At 44.5% G+C, this 17,395-nt stretch overlaps 1 protein-coding gene and 1 pseudogene across 3 annotated transcripts in view; both read right to left on the bottom strand.

Annotated features, from left to right (window-relative positions):
* The window catches only part of LOC126951160 (40S ribosomal protein S2-like), a 375,530-nt pseudogene extending 362,668 nt beyond the window's left edge, over nucleotides 1-12,862 (bottom strand). The window contains exon 1 of the transcript XR_007724372.1: nucleotides 12,859-12,862. The product of XR_007724372.1 is annotated as a 40S ribosomal protein S2-like (transcript). The remainder of the gene's footprint in view (nucleotides 1-12,858) is intronic.
* The window catches only part of C1H1orf100 (chromosome 1 C1orf100 homolog), a 41,530-nt gene that overhangs the window by 996 nt on the left and 23,139 nt on the right, over nucleotides 1-17,395 (bottom strand). The window contains exons 4-5 of one of the 2 annotated variants that reach the window (XM_050785135.1): nucleotides 16,840-16,935; nucleotides 12,406-12,578 (exon numbers count right to left, since the gene is read on the bottom strand). In XM_050785135.1, the coding sequence (XP_050641092.1) occupies nucleotides 12,406-12,578; nucleotides 16,840-16,935 (269 nt within the window). The remainder of the gene's footprint in view (nucleotides 1-12,405; nucleotides 12,579-16,839; nucleotides 16,936-17,395) is intronic. The other variant, XM_050785142.1, reaches the window with a different exon arrangement.

The following is a 17,395-nucleotide window of genomic DNA, read 5'->3' as shown; positions in this document are numbered from 1 at the left end:
AGCTGGGCGTGGTGGCAGGTGCCTGTAATTCCAGCTACTCGGGAGGCTGAGGCAGGAGAATTGCTTGAACCCGGAAGGCGGAGGTTGCAGTGAGCCGAGATTGCATCACTGGGCTCTGGCCTGGGCAACAAGAGGGAAACTTCATCTCAAAAGTTTAAAAAAAAAAAAAAAAAAAAAGAGAAAAGCAAAGAAATCAATGAAGTTCATCCATTCTTCTGTGTTACTTATAATAACACAAACCAGAAACCTGGGAGTCACCCTTGACCACTCTCTCACCAACCAAATCCAATTAATTTTCACTTCCTACATCTCTCCACGCCCCCATCACACCCTGGCCCAGGCCACCTGGACTCTCACCTAAAACACTGATATCCTTTCCTCTTCCTTACACTCCTGCTGTAACCCAACCTCCACACAGCAGCCGAAGGAAACACTTTCAACTAGTCTTTCTTCAACTTGAATCTGTTTCGACATCCCATTTGCTATCAGAAGCAACAGATGACAAGTACATTGCCCAAGGTCATACAGCCAGGAAATGGCAGAGGCAGAACTCAAAACTACTGGTCTTACTTGAGATTTCACATGTCTTATCTCTCCTACCTTGGGTGATACTGCCATTCCTAAATTCATACCCATTGGTGTTCCCTTGTATTTTATAACCTCTAATCTATAATCATTAACAGTTTTGCTTATCTGAAAATAAGAGTTCAAAGAGGGCTTCACTTTAATACAAGTATTGCTCAAGGAACCAAAGCCTAGTGTTTCAAAAGCATTGTAAAAAAACTTTTTTTTTTTTTTTTTTTTTTCAGATGAAGTCTTACTCTGTCGTCCAGGCTGGAGTGCAGAGGCGCCATCTTGGCTCACTGCAACCTCCGCCTCTCGGGTTCAAGTGATTCTGCTGCCTCAGCAAAGTAGCTGGGATTACAGATGTCTGCCACCATCCCTAATTTTGTATTTTTAGTAGAGATGGGGTTTTGCTATGTTGGCCAGGCTAGTCTCGAACTCCGACCTCAAGTGATCCACCCAGCTTGGCCTCCCAAAGTGCTGGGATTACAGGCGTGAGCCATTGCACCCGGCTGCATTGTAACAAAACTTTATTATATTATTAGGTGAATATTAGAGTTTATTACATTACTCTAATATTTAGAGTAATTCTCAGTGGTACTCTGATATCGCCATCTCAAAAAGATTAATTTGCCCAAGTATACATCGCTTGTAAGAGGTACAGTCTGCATCTGACACAGAACAGACTCCCAAATCATTAATCCTTCATTGTTCTAGTCTACACTCCTTAGTGCTTCAACAGTATCTCAAGAAGTAAACATTTCTGGATATTAAGAATGGATAACATTTCACTAGCCCAAGGAGTATGACTAGAAATGAAATCTTTGAGGATTTTTAGATTTAATCGAGTGTGATCCTGTCTGTAGTCAGCAACAACATGACTTTTCAAGGTTTTTTATGGAGTCAAATAGCAATGATGGCCTTCTAATTACACTATATCTGGAAATGTATTAAAGTGATTTAGAAGTGTGAGGAATTCCATTCAGCAACTCTTCGTGATCCTTGTAGGCTGTACGATGGGTTGAATCATACACAGTTCAGCCAGGTGAACTCAACAGTCAATGTTGTGAGAACCGTGGGTGTTATCAACTCTGAAACGTGCTACACAGATTGGGGATGCTATGGAAAGAAAGTGTGAAATGATTTTTTGGATTTCCTTATCATCTGACAAAATGTAATTATTGTTCACGTGGATTTGTGGTGGTGACTCCTTTGAAAGTCATTGTTGGAAAATAAAATGAACAATTAGTTGATAACCACAGAGAAACTTTAACCACCTTGCTGAGAATTCCATGTATTCCAAATACGTTAATGATTTCATATAATATCACTCTTTAACAATCAAGAGTTTTTGTTTGTTTTTGTTTGAGATGGAGTTTCACTCTGTTGCCCAGGCTGGAGTGCAGTGGTGCAATCTTGGCTCACTACAACCTCTGCCTCCTGGGGTTCAAACAATTCTCCTGCCTCAGCCTCCTGAGTAGCTGGGACTACAGGCATGAGCTAATTTGTGTGTGTGTGTGTGTGTGTGTGTGTGTGTGTGTGTGTGTGTGTGTTTTGTAGAGATAGGGTTTCACCATGTTGGCCAAGCTGGTCTCGAACTCCTGACCTCAAGTGATCCACCCACCTCAGCCTCCCAAAGTGCTGGGATTACGGGTGTGAGCCACCACACCTGGCCAGTCTAAGATATTTTTCAAGGATAACTTTGATCATGCATGATTTTTACCTTGTGTACCGATTTTAGAACTTAATCTCAGTGATATATGCAATTCCATTGTATTGGTCTTTTACAGATATTGATTATGGGACACGTTTATTCTTGTTCAATACTAATAGTAACTAACATTTTTGAAGGCATAGTAATATTACATACAGGCACAATGCTTAAATTCTTTATATCGGTATCTCAATTCTATTAGGTAGATACTATTTTTATTCTTTTCACAGATGAGAATATTGAGGGTCAGAGAGCCTAAGGGTCACGCTGTCGGTAAAGGCATATATTTTATTTCAGAAAAATGAGTTATTTGAATTATTTGGCACTAGGGTGAGTCATACAAGGGTAACTTTCCACCAAGGGGCCATCTTATCCTCCCAGGCTATAAATTCTCTGAGGACAGTGCCTTCTACATACCCTCCACTGTGTCTTGCACATAGTCAGTGCCCGAAAAATGTTTCCTAAGGAAATCAATGAAATTATGTGTGCTGAGAAATAATCTTAACTGAGAAAGAATTTCCTTAACTGAGGAAGAATTTCTTAAGCAATAACCATGCTCTATCATGGTCTATATTTAATCAGACACCTCAGAGAACTGAACATAAATGTAAATCCTTGCTAATCTAGATATATCTTCTGCCCTGTAAATCTAGGCAGGGCACGGTAGCTCACGCCTGTAATCCCAGCACTTTGGGAGGCCGAGGCGCGTGGATCACCTGAGGTCAGGAGTTCAGCTTGGCCAACATGGTGAAACCTCTTCTCTACTAAAAATACAAAAATTAGCCAGGTATGGTGGCGGATACCTGTAATCCCAGCTACTCGGGAGGCTGAGGAAGGAGAATCGCTTGAATCTGGGAGGCGGAGGTTGTGGTGAGCTGAGATCATGCCACTGCACTCCAGCCTGGGCAACAGAGTGAGACTCCATCACAAACAAACAATCACTGGCCAAATCGTTAGGATAAACAGCCTATACCTTTGATAAACAACTTAATATTCTTTCTCTTATTCTGTGAAAAACTCTTCCCCAAGGAATCCTTGTCAGGCCTCTTGCAGACCAGCCCTTTGCTGGCCTGTTGTTGTTTATAAAATCATTGCCACCTATGCATCTCTCAAATGTAGATACATCTGCTAACTATTACACTGCTAACACCCGTCATCTGCTGCCTAAATCACTGCTTCTCAAACTTGGCTGTGCTATGGAATTATCTGGGGAGTTTTTTTTTTTTTTTTTAATAATTATATTTTTTATGTAAGAAAGTTGACAATTTGACAATTCAGATAGGAGAAAAAAAACTACCTCCAATCTATTCCTAAAAATAATCACTGATAAGATTTTTGTTATTCTTCTAGAATTTTTAACACATATATAATTTTTACCTTTAAAACCATTGTTATTTTATAACTTCAAATTTAGCAATATGTTACTAAATTGTTCAATTTATAGATCTATGTAATTTTTTTTTCATTATTATACTTTAAGTTCTAGGGTACATGTGCACAACGTGCAGGTTTGTTATGTATGTATACATGTGCCATGTTGGTGTGCTGCACCCATTAACTTGTCATTTACATTAGGTATATCTCCTAATGCTATCCCTCCCACCTCCCCTCTCCCCACAATAGGACCCGGTGTGTGATGTTCCCCTTCCTGTGTCCAAGTGATCTCATTGTTCAATTCCCACCTATGAGTGAGAACATGTGGTATTTGGTTTTCTGTTCTTGCGATAGTTTGCTGAGAATGATGGTTTCCAGCTGCATCCATGTCCCTATAAAGGACATGAACTCATCCTTTTTTATGGCTGCATAGTATTCCATGGTGTATATGTGCCACATTTTCTTAATCCAGTCTGTCACTGATGGACATTTGGGTTGATTCCAAGTCTTTGCTATTGTGAATAGTGCTGCAATAAACATACGTGTGCATGTGTCTTTATAGCAGCATGACTTATAATCCTTTGGGTATATCCCCAGTAATGGGATGGCTGGGTCAAATGGTATTTCTAGTTCTAAATCCTTGAGGAATCACCACACTGTTTTCCACAGTGGTTGAACTAGTTTACAGTCCCACCAACAGCGTAAAAGTGTTCCTATTTCTCCACATCCTCTCCAGCACCTGTTGTTTCCTGATTTTTTTATGGTTGCCATTCTAACTGGTATGAGATGGTATCTCATTGTGGTTTTGATTTGCATTTCTCTGATGGCTAGTGATGATGAGCATTTTTTCATGTGTCTGTTGGCTGTATGAATGTCTTCTTTTGAGAACTGTCTGTTTATATCCTTTGCCCACTTTTTGATGGGGTTGTTTGTTTTTTTCTTGTAAATTTTATTGAGTTTTTTATAGGTTCTGGATATTAGCCCTTTGTCAGATGAGTAGATTGCAAAAATTTTCTCCCATTCTGTAGGTTGCCTGTTCACTCTGATGGTAGTTTCTTTTGCTGTGCAGAAGCTCTTTAGTTTAATTAGATCTATCTGGGGAGTTTTAAAAACGATTGATGCCTGGGACCCCCGCTTTACCACCCCACCCAGAGATCCTGATTTAATTGGTATTGGGTATAGCCTGGGTGTCCAGATTTTTTAAAACTCCAAGCAATGTAACCAAAATTAAGAATCTTTAACCTGGCCAGGTGTGGTGGCTCATGCCTGTAATACGAGCACTTTGGGAGGCTGAGGCGGGTGGATTGCTTGAACCCAGGAGTTTGAGACCAGCCTGGGCAACATAGTGAGACCCTGTCTCTACAAAAAATACAAAAAGTAGCTGGGTGTGGTGGCACGTGCCTGTAGTCCCAGCTACTCGGGGGGCTGAGGTAGGAGGATCACTTGAGCCTGGGCTGTCAAGGCTGCCGTGAGCCGAGATTGCACCACTGCACTCCAGCCTGGACAATGGGAGGGAGATCCTGTCTCAAAAAAAGAAAAAAACTTTAACCACTGCAATTTCCTCCTGACTCTCCACATTCAATCTTCGCCCCATGCTGCTCCCCACCCTGCCCCTCCTTTTCTTCTTCACAGTTAGAGTAACATTTTCAAAATGAATTTAAAAAAATTTTTTATTTCCATAGGTTTGGGAGGAACAGATGGTATTTGGTTACATGGTAAGCTCTTTAGTGGTGATTTGTAAGGTTTTGGTACACCCATCACCCAAGCAGTATACACTGAACCCAGTTTGTAGTCTTTTATCCCTCACAAAATGAAATTGTAACCATTACTTCTGCCCTTCTTAAAACTTTTCAACAGTTTCCCCTTATTCTCAGACTAGAGGCCAAACCCTGAATATGACCTGTAACCTCTTTCTTACTCTGGTCTTGCCGTCCCTCCACCACACCCTGCTCCACGATCCCTCCTGATTTCTATACTCCAGCACACCCTTATTTTTTTTAGTTCCTCAAACGTGTCATGCTCCTTCGTGCCACAGGGCCTTTGCACATGCTGCACTCTCTGTGAACCTGTTTCCCCACTCTTTGCCCAGTTAACTTTTAGCTTATCCTTCAGCTCTTGGCTCGTCATTTCCTAAGGGAAGCTTTCTCTGGCTTACTATACCCCATATAAACTCTGCTTCATAGCATTTAAGGCAGGTAGACTTTTATGATTATTTACAGTTATTTATTTTTTAGAGTTGGGGTCTTGCTATGTTGCCCAGGCTAGAGTGCAGTAGTATAATCATAGCTCATGCAGCCCCAAACTCCTGGGCTCAAGTAGTCCTCCTGACTCAGCCTCCTAAGTGGCTTGGACTACAGGGGCCACTACGCCCAGTTAATTTTTAAATGTCTTCTGTAGAAGTGGGTTCTCACTGTGTCACCCAGGCTGGTCTCAAACTCCTGTCCTCAAGCTATCCTCCCACCTCGGTCCCCCAAAGTGCTGGGATTACAGGCATGAGCCACCACACCCATCCATGGTTATTGAGTGTAGAAATCTTGTGTCTATTTTTGCTTCACGTGGTATTGCTAAAACCTGGCACATTGACTGGCACTTAAATAGGCCTTCAAATTATTTACTGAAGGGATACGTATGAGTAAGTGAAAGTGTTCTTGGCATCAAATATATACCAAGTCCAGTTGATGCCATCCCCAAAATATCTCTGGAATCCATTTACTCCTCTTTATCTTCCCTGCTGGTCCCAGGCACCATCATCTCTGGTCTAACCTACTAAATTGTTTCTCAGTGGTCTGCCTGCGAAACGTTTCCCCTCCATTTTCCCCTCCAAACAGTGTCTTAACAGCAGCCAGAGGGCGGGCGCGGTGGCTCTCGCCTGTAATCCCAGCACTTTGAGAGGCTGAGGTAGGCAGATCATGAGGTCAAGAGATTGAGACCATCCTGTCCAACATGGTGAAACCGCACCTCTACTAAAAATACAAAAATTAGCCGGGCCTGGTGGCACGCGCCTGTAGTCCCAGCTACTTGGGAGGCTGAGGCACGAGAATTGCTTGAACCCAGGAGGTGGAGGTTGCAGTGAGCTGAGATTGTGCCACTGCACTGCAGCCTGGGCGACAGAGCAACACTCCATCTCAAAAAAAAAAAAAAAAAAAAAAAAAAAACCCGCAGTCAGAGTAATACAAATAATGCTGTTAAAATATAAGATGTCACTCTTCTGTTAAAAATCCTTCAATGTCTTACTATTGCTCTTAGAATAAAATCCAGTTGCCTGATCCCTCTTAACTCGTTACCCACCAAATGACACTGGTCTCCTTTCTGTTCCTCAAATATGCCAAGCCCTTCCCAGCTTCCAGGCTTTTGCACTTACTGTTACTTTTGCCTGAAATGCCCTTTATATGACTCATTCTTATTTTTCAGGGCTCAGCTAAAATTGCATAGACATTTTCCCTGACTGCCCTATTTAAAGTAACTTCCTTTAGCTATCCTCATCTCCCTGCTTATTTCCCATATAGCACTACCACAATCTATGATTTGAAAAAAAAAATGCACTTGTCTATGATCTATATCCCCCACCAGAATGTCAGCTCTGTGGAAGCAGGTATCTTGTCTTCCCTGGTCACTGTACTCGGCAGATAGCAGTGTCTGGTTCATAATAGTTGCTCAACAAACAACTAAATCATACTGGGGTCACCAGCTTCCAGCACGGACCCCAGTGATTCTCGCCCCCTGGTATTCATGCCTTGTGTAATCCTCTGCACACTGCTTTAGAGCTGGCTGACTGTGACTAACAGGATACATCAGAAGTGACAGTGTATGACTTTTGTTTTCTGTTTTTTGAGACAGAGTCTTGCTCTGTCACTCAGGCTGGAGTGCAGTGGCATGACCTCAACTCACTGCAACCTCCACCTTCTGGGTTCAAACGTTTCTCCTGCCTCATCTTCCTGAGTAGCTGGGATTACCGGCATTCACCACCATGTCTGGCTAATTTTTGTATTTTTAGTAGAGACGGGGTTTCACCACATTGGCTAGGCTGGTCTCGAACTCCTGGCCTCAGGTGATCTGTCTGCCTTGGCCTTCCAAAGTGTTGGGATTACAGGCATGAGCCACTGTGCCTGACCAAGAAGTGTCAGTGTGTGACTTTTGAGCCTGGGTCATAAAAAGCATTGAGGTTTCCACCGTGGTCTCAGATTGCTCTGTCTAAGGGAAGCTAACTGCCATGCTGTCAGGACACTCGCACAGCCCCATGGAGAGACCCACATGGAAAGGCACTGAGGTCTCCAGCCAACAGCGAGCACCACCTCAGCAATCACGTGTGTGGGCCCCCTTGGAGGTGGATCCTCCAGCCCCAGTCAAGCCTTCAGGCAAGACTGCAGCCCCCACTGACATCCGACCGAAACCTTAAGAGAGACCCTGAGCCAGAATGCCCAACTGAGCAGTTCTCAAATTCCTACCCACAGAAACCATGAGAACATTTAAAAAAAAAATCATCATTAATGTTTTCAGTCACTACATTTTGGAATGATTTGTTACTCAGCAATAGATAACAAATAGACATTCAATCCATAATTCAATAAATGAAGGGTGAATATATAAATAAAAATCATCTCTAGAATTGGTCCAGCTGCAAACCTCACTAAATAGGGGACTGTCTGAAGCTGTTTCTCCTCTTATGGTCCCCAGGCTGCACCACTTTCTGGTACTGTGTTTTTAATTGTCCCTAGATCCCAAGTTGACTACATCTCTTCTGCCTAAATCCATTCTTTCTATCAGAAGCATCACCGATTTTGCACAAATGAGAGGGTGCAGAGTTGTCTTTCATTTCTCTCCGTTTCTTTTTCTGTTCGCACTGTCCTTTTTCACTCCAAATGCTCTGCCATATGAGTCTTCTTTCCATTTCCCCTGAAACCTCCCTCATTTAATTGAAAAGCGTGGGCTTTGGAGGGTAACATATCTCCGCTTGGGCTGGACTGATGACTTACCAGCTACTTGCTTGAGTAGAGTTTTTAAAGTCTCAAAGCCTGTTTCCTCTTCTGCTAGATGGGGCTAACAATAATTCTACTACTACCTAGTTCACGGGGACTGTTACCACTAATTGCAGCGAGGAGTGTGTACACGTACGTGTGTGTGAGTATGCCACTTAGCGCGGTTCTAGGCACATGGCAGACATCCTTAAATCCTAACAGCTATCCTCAATGGTAGACTTTGATTCTTCATCTTACAGAGGAGCAAAAAGGTTCAGAGAAGCTAAGTACGTTGCCCAACACCACGTAGCTAGAATGCTCCAGGCCTGCAGTGTTGCGATGCCTGGATCCTGTCCAATGCTTCATGCCGTTCACACTGTATCACTGCCACAGTGAGCTGCTCTTCTCACCTGCAGTCCATGCCTTCTCCAACCCATCCTGAGCGGAACTGATAGACTCATGTCCTCTAAAGCTGATTGGGTCACTCCCTTGACTATGATCCTACAATGGCTCTGGTTGTCCAAATTCAGCTTCCCACACTCCTTCAGCTGCTCTTCTGTTCGAGTATTCTCTCCTACTACTCTGCCAGTCCGCATATCATCTTTCACTGCCCCTTCTACGCTGCCCAGTCAAGCCAGTATTCGTCTCACTGGAGTCCTCTCCACTCCCGTACACGCCGCACCATCCTGTGCACTGTCCCTAGTTTCAGGGTCCCTATCTCTGCTGTCCTTGTTTCTTCTCCACTGTGCACACCTGACCCATCAAGGCCCAGCTCCGGTCCCCATTCCTGCACGCTGCTCTTCTGGCTATTCTAGGTCCCAGTGATCTCATTTTTTTTTTTTTTTTTTTTTTTTGAGACGGAGTCTCGATCACCCAGGCTGGAGTGCGGTGGCACGATCTCAGCTCACCACAACGCCCACCCCCTGGGTTCAAGTGATTCTCCTGCCTCAGCCTCCCAGGTAGCTGGGATTATAGGTGCATGCCCCACACCCAGCTAATTTTTGTATTTTTTTAGTAGAGATAGGGTTTTGCCATGTTGGCCAGGCTGGTCTCGAACTTCTGACCTCAGGTGATCTTCCTGCTTTGGCCTCCCAAAGGGCTGGGATTACAGGCGTGAGCCAGCGTGCCTGGCCTCATCTTTTAACTCCTGCTCCCCTATTTGGTATTTAGTCAGTCCCCAACCTTCATCTTCCCAATTGGATTGTGAGTTCCCTGCAGGACTGAAATCATCTCCTGGACTTTCTATGAACTGGCACAATATATAGTAGATGGTAAGCATTTCATTGCTTTGTAAAATTCATTTAGCTCCATAGGTTTGGAAAGAATTAAAAACTGTTTTCTAAACTAAGCAAGGGAGAACGCCTTTTGTATCTGTTTGTCTGTCTGTCTATGAGATCTCATAGCAGAGGAGTTGCAAAGAAGGTCCTGTTGAAGGTCACTTTGGAAACTGGAGGCCCACCTGGATTTCCTCATGCAAAGGAAACAGATTTCAAACTCCCAGTTGGTCTTGAGAGGACAACCTGCTCAGCCAGTTCTGTGGGGACGGGAACCCCACTGACGTTTTCTGATCCCTTCTTTTTAGCCCCTCCTCAACCCCCAGCAACTTCTGCCGCCCCAAGCTTCATACTTCAGCCCGAACCCATGTCCCACGAATCCCTGGCTTCCATGGCCACAACGCTCCCCAGGGTCCCCTGGGTCGGCAACCCCCACCACTCTGCACACCCTCCCAGCACCTCCTTTCCCAGTGACCTTGACCTCAGCTCCAGCCTCCTCCCCAGTCCCTCAGCTCCCGACGTGGTCAGGCTCCAATCTTCTCTGAGCCTCCAGAACCCAGCTTTGCTCTGCTTGAAGCCTCTCATCCCAAACCCCTGCTGGCAACCCCTGGCTCCCCTGGTGGTTCCATCTATTGCTACCCCTATCCTTGGCTCAACTCCCCCAAGATCCACTTCTCCCACCCAGTCCTGCTCTTCCTGATGGCTGTATTTGCTATTCCCTGGGGCCCAGGGGCCCAGCCCAGGCATTCCGTATTTTAAGTAAATAGAAAGTGACTCTCTTTAAAGAAAACTATTAAATAAATAGCAGTACAGGTGACACTCAGGTGTGACAGAGGCTGTGTATCTTCAAGCACAGCTTGAAATGACCTGGGGCTGAATTCTGCTTCTCCTACCGCCTAGCTGTGTGACCTGGGGCTCATTAATAAACTGCCTCTGACTTGGCTTTTCCTACGGTAAAATTGGGAAAATAGTAGGACTTGACTTCAGGGAGCTGCTTTCAGGACTAAATATGTGCCTACCACAGTGTAAGAGCCTCCAAAATATTGAGGTTTACTCATTTTAAAAGTCTGTTGGCCAGGCGCAGTGGCTCACGCCTGTCATCTCAGCACTTTGGGAGGCCAAGGCAGGCAGATCACTTCAGGTCAGGAGTTCGAGACCAGCCTGGCCAACAGCGTGAGAACCCGTCTCCACCAAAAATACAAAAATTAGCCAGGCATGGTGGTGTGGGCCTGTAATCCCAGTTACTCGGGAGGCTGAGGCAGGAGAATCACTTGAACCCAGGAGGCAGAGGTTGCAGTGAACCCAGATGGTGCCACTGCACCCCAGACTGGCCGACAGCATGAGACTCCATTTCAAAAAAAAAAAAAAGTCTGTCAATGAAGTAATTCATCCCAAGAACTAAAATTCAAAGCACCAGTGACAGCAGGAACACAACAATGTTTAAATTGGTGTCTACATGTCCTCCCCCAAGGTCCTGTATGTCGGGAGCCTCAGTCCCTTTCAGTATTTATTTAATTTATTTGAGATGGAGTTTTGCTCCTGTTGCTCAGGCTGGAGTGCAATGGCACAATCTCGGCTCACGGCAACTTCTGCCTCCTGGTTTCAAGAGATTCTCCTGCCTCAGCCTCCCGAGTAGCTGGGATTACAGGCATGCACCACCAAGCCTGGCTAATTTTGTATTTTTAGTAGAGATGGGGTTTCTCCATGTTGGGCAGGTTGGTCTCAATCTCCTGACCTCAGGTGATCTGCCTGCCTCAGCCTCCCAAATTGCTGGGATTACAGGCAGGAGCCACCATGCCCAGCCCCCTTTCAGTATTTTTTTACATGCTGCAGCCTCACATATTACAAGGGGAACTTAGAATGTCTGAAGCATACCTCCAAATGTCAAATCATTGTTGTAAAGTTTGAAATCGGGAATAAGAAAAGTTCCGTTAACACTATGTTTAGGCACAATAATGATTTTGTTATGTGACAAGGGACTCAGTGAAGACCAGGTGTGGTGGCTCACACCTGTAATCCCAGCACTTCGAGAAGCTGAGGCGGGAGGATCACTTGAGGTCAGGAGTTTGAGGCCAGCCTGGGCAACATAGTGAGACCCTCATCTCTACAAAAAAGAATTAAGCAATTAGCTGGGTGCAGTGACTTATGCCTGTAGTCTCAGCCACTCAGGAGACTGAGTCAGGAGGATTGCTTTAGGCCGGGAGTTCAAGGCCAGCCTGGGCAACATAGCAAGACCCTGTGTCTAATTTAAAAAAAAGAAAAGAGTGGTCAGACTTGAGACTGCGTGTTAAAAAGGATATATGCATTTTCATCCCTGAAGTCTCCTCTGCAGGGAGCTAGATAGGGAGGCGCCTTGGGAGGCCCCCTCAATTCTTCCTGCACGCAGAAACACACACACATATCCATGCCTCCAACTCGACTGGTCCCAAACAAGTTCCCTGAGACAGCGAGCCCATGGGAGATGCTGATCTGTGGCCCAGGCAAGGTTAATCTCAGAGAGTTAAGAGCAGTTGGCCTGACTTACCAATCTCATAGAACGGCAGAGAATAGTCTCTTTGGTAAGTGGTTTCTTTGTACCACGGCTCAGCAGGCTTTGAATGTCTTCGAAAGCAAATGTATCGAATGAGCGTTTGTTGGTCTAATTGAGGCTGATAGTGATATTTTCTCTTGGGTGGAATTGTCAAGTCTATGAGCGGTCTAAATGGAAATAGAAACAGTTTGCTGAAAACCCAGTAGGAAAAAGCCGTCCATTTTCTTACCAGCTGGAATCCATTCCCTGGAAATGGCCATGAGGCTAACAAGAGAGTATTGACAAGACTCCCATAGCTCTACGACCAGCCCTGGCAAAGCTGTAGTAGATGGTTCAGGGACTTCTGTTCTCTGTTCTTCCCTTTAGCATCCCTCCTTCTCTCCAATGACAGGTCCTAGGAGGTGATGCATATCACACTCTCCACTAGATCTGCCCATGCACAGCCACTCCCCGTGCTCCAAGGTCCCTGGTGCCCTTTCCCAGTGTAACTGTTCTGTGGATGTTTGTTGCTTCAAGGAACCAGTGCAGGCCTGGTGTGGTGGCTCACGCCTGTAATCCCAACATTTTTGGAGGCTGATGGGGGCAGATCGCTTGAGCTCAGGAGTTCGAGGCCAGCCTGGGCAACATGGCGAAAACCCGTCTCTACAAAAAAAAATACAAAAAGTAGCCAAGTGTGGTGGTGTACACCTGTAATCCCAGCTACTAGGGAGGCTTAGGTAGGAGGATCCCTTGAGCCCAGGAGGCAGAGGTCACAGAGAGCCGAGACACAGCCTGGGTGACAGAGCAAGACCCTGTCTCAAAGAAATAAAAAATAAAATAAAATAAAATAAAATAAAATAGGAATCAATACATCTGGTTAGACTAACCACTATGTGCCTCTTGGGGTTTGATGGACTTGAAATCAGTTATAACCTTCCTGTACCCCTGTTCAAATAGGTATCCTCTGGAAAAGAAAAGCAAAGAACAACTAAAATGTAATGGCAAAATATCGTTTGTGGCAGTGTACTTTCACTGGCCCAGCTTTGGTGATATATATCAAGACCTTGAAAATCTGCACATATTTTGTCCCAACAATTAGGATGTCAACAAAGACTTAGCTCTAAGAATGCTTGTCCAAGTGTTTTTATGATAATAAAAAGAGTGGGACAGCTTGCATGTAAAAAAATAGGAAATTATTTAGACAATGACACAGAAATATGTGGGAATGCCACGCCACCATTAAAAATGATGCTGTACGGCTGGATGTGGTGGCTCATGCCTGTAATCCCAGCACTTTGGGAGGCCGAGGTTGGCAGATCACCTGAGGTCAGGAGTTCAAGACCAGCCTGGCCAACATGGTGAATCCCGTCTCTACTAAAAATACAAAATTAGCTGAGCGGGATGGTGGTCACCTGTAATCCTGGCTACATGGGAGGCTGAGGCAGGAGAATCACTTGAACCCAAAGGCAGAGGTTGCAGTGAGCCGAGATTGCGCCACTGAACTCCAGCCTGGGCAACAAGAGTGAGACTCATCTTAAAAAAAAAAAAAAGGATGATGTAGTAGGATTATAACTTTTGAAATGGAAAAAAGCCCACAATACATGTTTAAACAAAGGTTTCAGTTGAATTATGCATTGAATTGAATTCATTCAATTGAATTAAATGGATAAATCATATGGTATGTGGATTATCTCAATGCAGCTATTACCAAAAATAAAAAGGTTTCAAAATACCCATCCCGTCCTATTTTGATGTAGATCTGGATGATTCTGCATGATTATCTTTGGGTGATGATATTGTGGGTAACTTTCAATCATTCCGTTTTTGATTGTGAATGTTTTCTAAATGTTCTCATACACGTTTATGTTTTTAAACTATAAAATAGGTGAGATGAGCTGCTGTTGATGTGAAAACTGTTAAGTGTTAGCTGAGATTTAGGAACATCTAAATCTAAAGGGGGTGACGGCCTTCTGTGAGTTTATCGCTGTGAACTAATCACACAGCGTCACAGAGGAGACGAAGACTGCTTCATCGTGAGTTATGTTTGCCTGATTGGGTAACCTCGATTGTGACGGGCCTTCTTTAAGAAAGAGTGTGCTCTTGGACTTTAAGAATGGAGTGGCTGTGCCTGACGCTCAGAAAAAGCAAGAGCAAGCATCTGACCATGCTCATGGGGTACTGAACGGGTTGAGATGCTGGATGATTGGAAGGTGCTCTGTTGTGGATGGGCCTAAAGAATCATTGAGAATACCCACCCACCTCCACCTGTTCTTATTTCATGCTTATCGGGTACGTGACCTTGTAAAGTAGGTGCCTTAAATGATGGTGAGGGTCCTCCCTTTCCTACGAAAGAATGACTCCCACTGTCAATCAAAACATTAGCGGCCTGGGGAATGCATCAGTCTCTTGTGAATTCGGATTCTGTGTGACCATCACTACCAATCTAGTCACTTCTGTGTCACTGATGGCTCTGAGTGCCGAACCAGGCCCTGGTGACTGCTCCTAGATTGCCTCTGCTGGACTGCCAGCCTGCCTCTACCTCTGACTGGGTGTTTCTCTAGCACCAGAATATTCTCCCTTTTCAAGTAATACATCAATGCCCTTCTGAAGACAAGACTTTCACTCAAAGGAAGGACTCCAATACTGAAGGACATCAAGTTGGTGGAGGAATATATCTGGGGAAGGTAAGCCGTTAGACACCTATCAAGTTATACCATGACTACAAGAGCTGAACTTAGGTCTCATCCTGCCAACGTCATTATTTCCTAGTTGTTGTTTTGTTTCGCTTGTCTTCTTTTTTCTTCTTAACTAGAAGCTTAATAAGCTCATAGACTGACATTTGCATTGAGTTTTCCACTTAAGGCTAACCTTGGGCAGGCACAAGTCTTTCAGATCAAGGTTCCCTTTAATTGAGCCGTCCTCTGGTAGGACTGATATTTGGGTGCCAGGCGAGGTGGCGGTGGGAAGTGGAGGAGAGCGATGTCAGGGTTCACACAACGTGGAGGGTGTCCTGTGGAGTTGGGCCATGAGCAGCTCTGGCAGTGGGGGTCTATCATTTCCTTTCTTGTCTATCCTCTGGCAGAAAACATAGCCCAACTGGTTTAATATAGTATGGATTTGAGTTAGAACAAACAGTCTTGAACTGGGAACCAGAAAATGTAAATGGATTCAAGCCCAACTTTTTTTTTTTTTTTTTTTTTGAGTTTCGCTCTTGTTGCCCAGGCTGGAGTGCAATGGTGTGATCTTGGCTCACTGCAACCTCTGCCTCCCGGATTCAAGTGATTCTCCTGTCTCAGCCTCCTGAGTAGCTGGGATTACAGGCATGCACCACCCACCACCACGCCCAGCTAATTTTGTATTTTTAGTAGAGAGAGGGTTTCTCCATGTTGGTCAGGCTGGTCTTGAACGCCTGACTTCAGGTGGTCTACCCACCTCGGCCTCCCAAGTGCTGGGATTACAGGAATGAGCCACCGTGCCCGGCCACCAAGCCCAACTTTTATACCAACTAACGGGGTGACCCCAGGCCAAACATGTCACCTCTCTGAGCTCCACTTCATTCATCTAATTAAAACAGAATGGCCCTTAAAGCTACTTCTTGTTTGATCATCGATTACATTTAGACTCTGCGCTGTTTGAAGCCACACATGCTGTGGCTCCCTTCTTGCATGGAGGATACCCAGGAGCCGACTATGTCACAGGCAATTAAGAGAAATGTGTAATATATACTAGATGTTGAGTCAAAGGATAGCAAACATACGTCGAGTGCTTACAGTGCTCTGGAATGTCACTCCAGTTATTTTATTTAATAGATAAGGCAATCGATACGTGGATAAGAAATGAAAATTGCCCAAAGTCAAACATTTTGTAATTTATTCTACTTGCTGCTTTTAACCCCTGTGGTTTCCAGCCTCCTCTAACTATAAAATAAGGTCAAAGTGCCGATGGGCTGGGTGCAGTGGCTCATGCCTGTAAACCCAGCACTTTGGGAGGCCAAGGTGGGCGGATCACTTGAGGCCAGGAGTTTGAGACCAGCCTGGCCAACATGGTGAATCCCTATCTCTACTAAAAATACAAAAAAATTAGCTGGATGTGGTAACGTGTGCCTGTAGTCTCAGCTACTGGGGAGGCTGAGGCACGAGAATTGCTCGAACCTGGGAGGTGGAGGTTGTGGTGAGCCAAGATCTTGCCACTGCACTCCAGCCTGGACAACAGAGCGAGACCTTGTCTCAAAACAGTAAGATATAAAGTAAGAATAATGTCACCACTCATTAAAAAAAAAATTAACAATTTGGTATATTTCCTTCCAAACCTCTTCTATCCACTAAATAATACTTATTTTTGCTGTCATCATTATTATGAGGAGTAGTGTATCTTCCCCCTGCCCACCACTTTTTATCATTGTAACTTTCATGACATTCTTGGAAATTGAGACTGAGGAGGGTGTCTCACCTGGGAGCTCTCTTTGCACCATGATCAAAATGGAGTCTTGCCAGCTGCCCAGGGTAATAGCCTTGCAGGTCTCTTCCTTGGTGAGCAATGAATATACTAGAGCAGAAAGTGAGAAGAAAGCCGTTCTTACAATTAGTTCATTCCAGAAGAATGCCAGCTGCGGCATAATACAAAACGTATTTGGTCTTTGTCCCCAGTTCCTGGCACTGAGCCCCCAAAACCCATGGACTTTCCTGGTAAGAGTCTTTTTCATGCATAACGAACCCTTTTCTACCATAGCTGAGTGTATGGGCCTTGCAGGCCTCCCTCCTCCCACCACAACCTCCTGCATCTGTAATAAAATGTTATTTATGTTCAGGATTCATAAGGAAATATTTAGTGTATCAGGTATTAAGTTCAAAATATTAGGAAAAAAGAAATAAGTGGATATACAAAACCAGCAGGTGGGCAAGCATATTTCTGGAATAAAATAAAGTTAAATGAAAAGAAAAATAAAAGAAAAATAAAACCAGTGGGGCAAATGTTGATAACGGTTGAAATGTGGGAATTGGGCTGG

Source organism: Macaca thibetana, chromosome 1 (genome assembly GCF_024542745.1).
Source record: "Macaca thibetana thibetana isolate TM-01 chromosome 1, ASM2454274v1, whole genome shotgun sequence".
NCBI lineage: Eukaryota > Metazoa > Chordata > Mammalia > Primates > Cercopithecidae > Macaca > Macaca thibetana.
The sequence above is the reverse complement of the archived record's forward strand: the minus strand, read 5'-3'. Positions and strand labels throughout refer to the sequence as shown.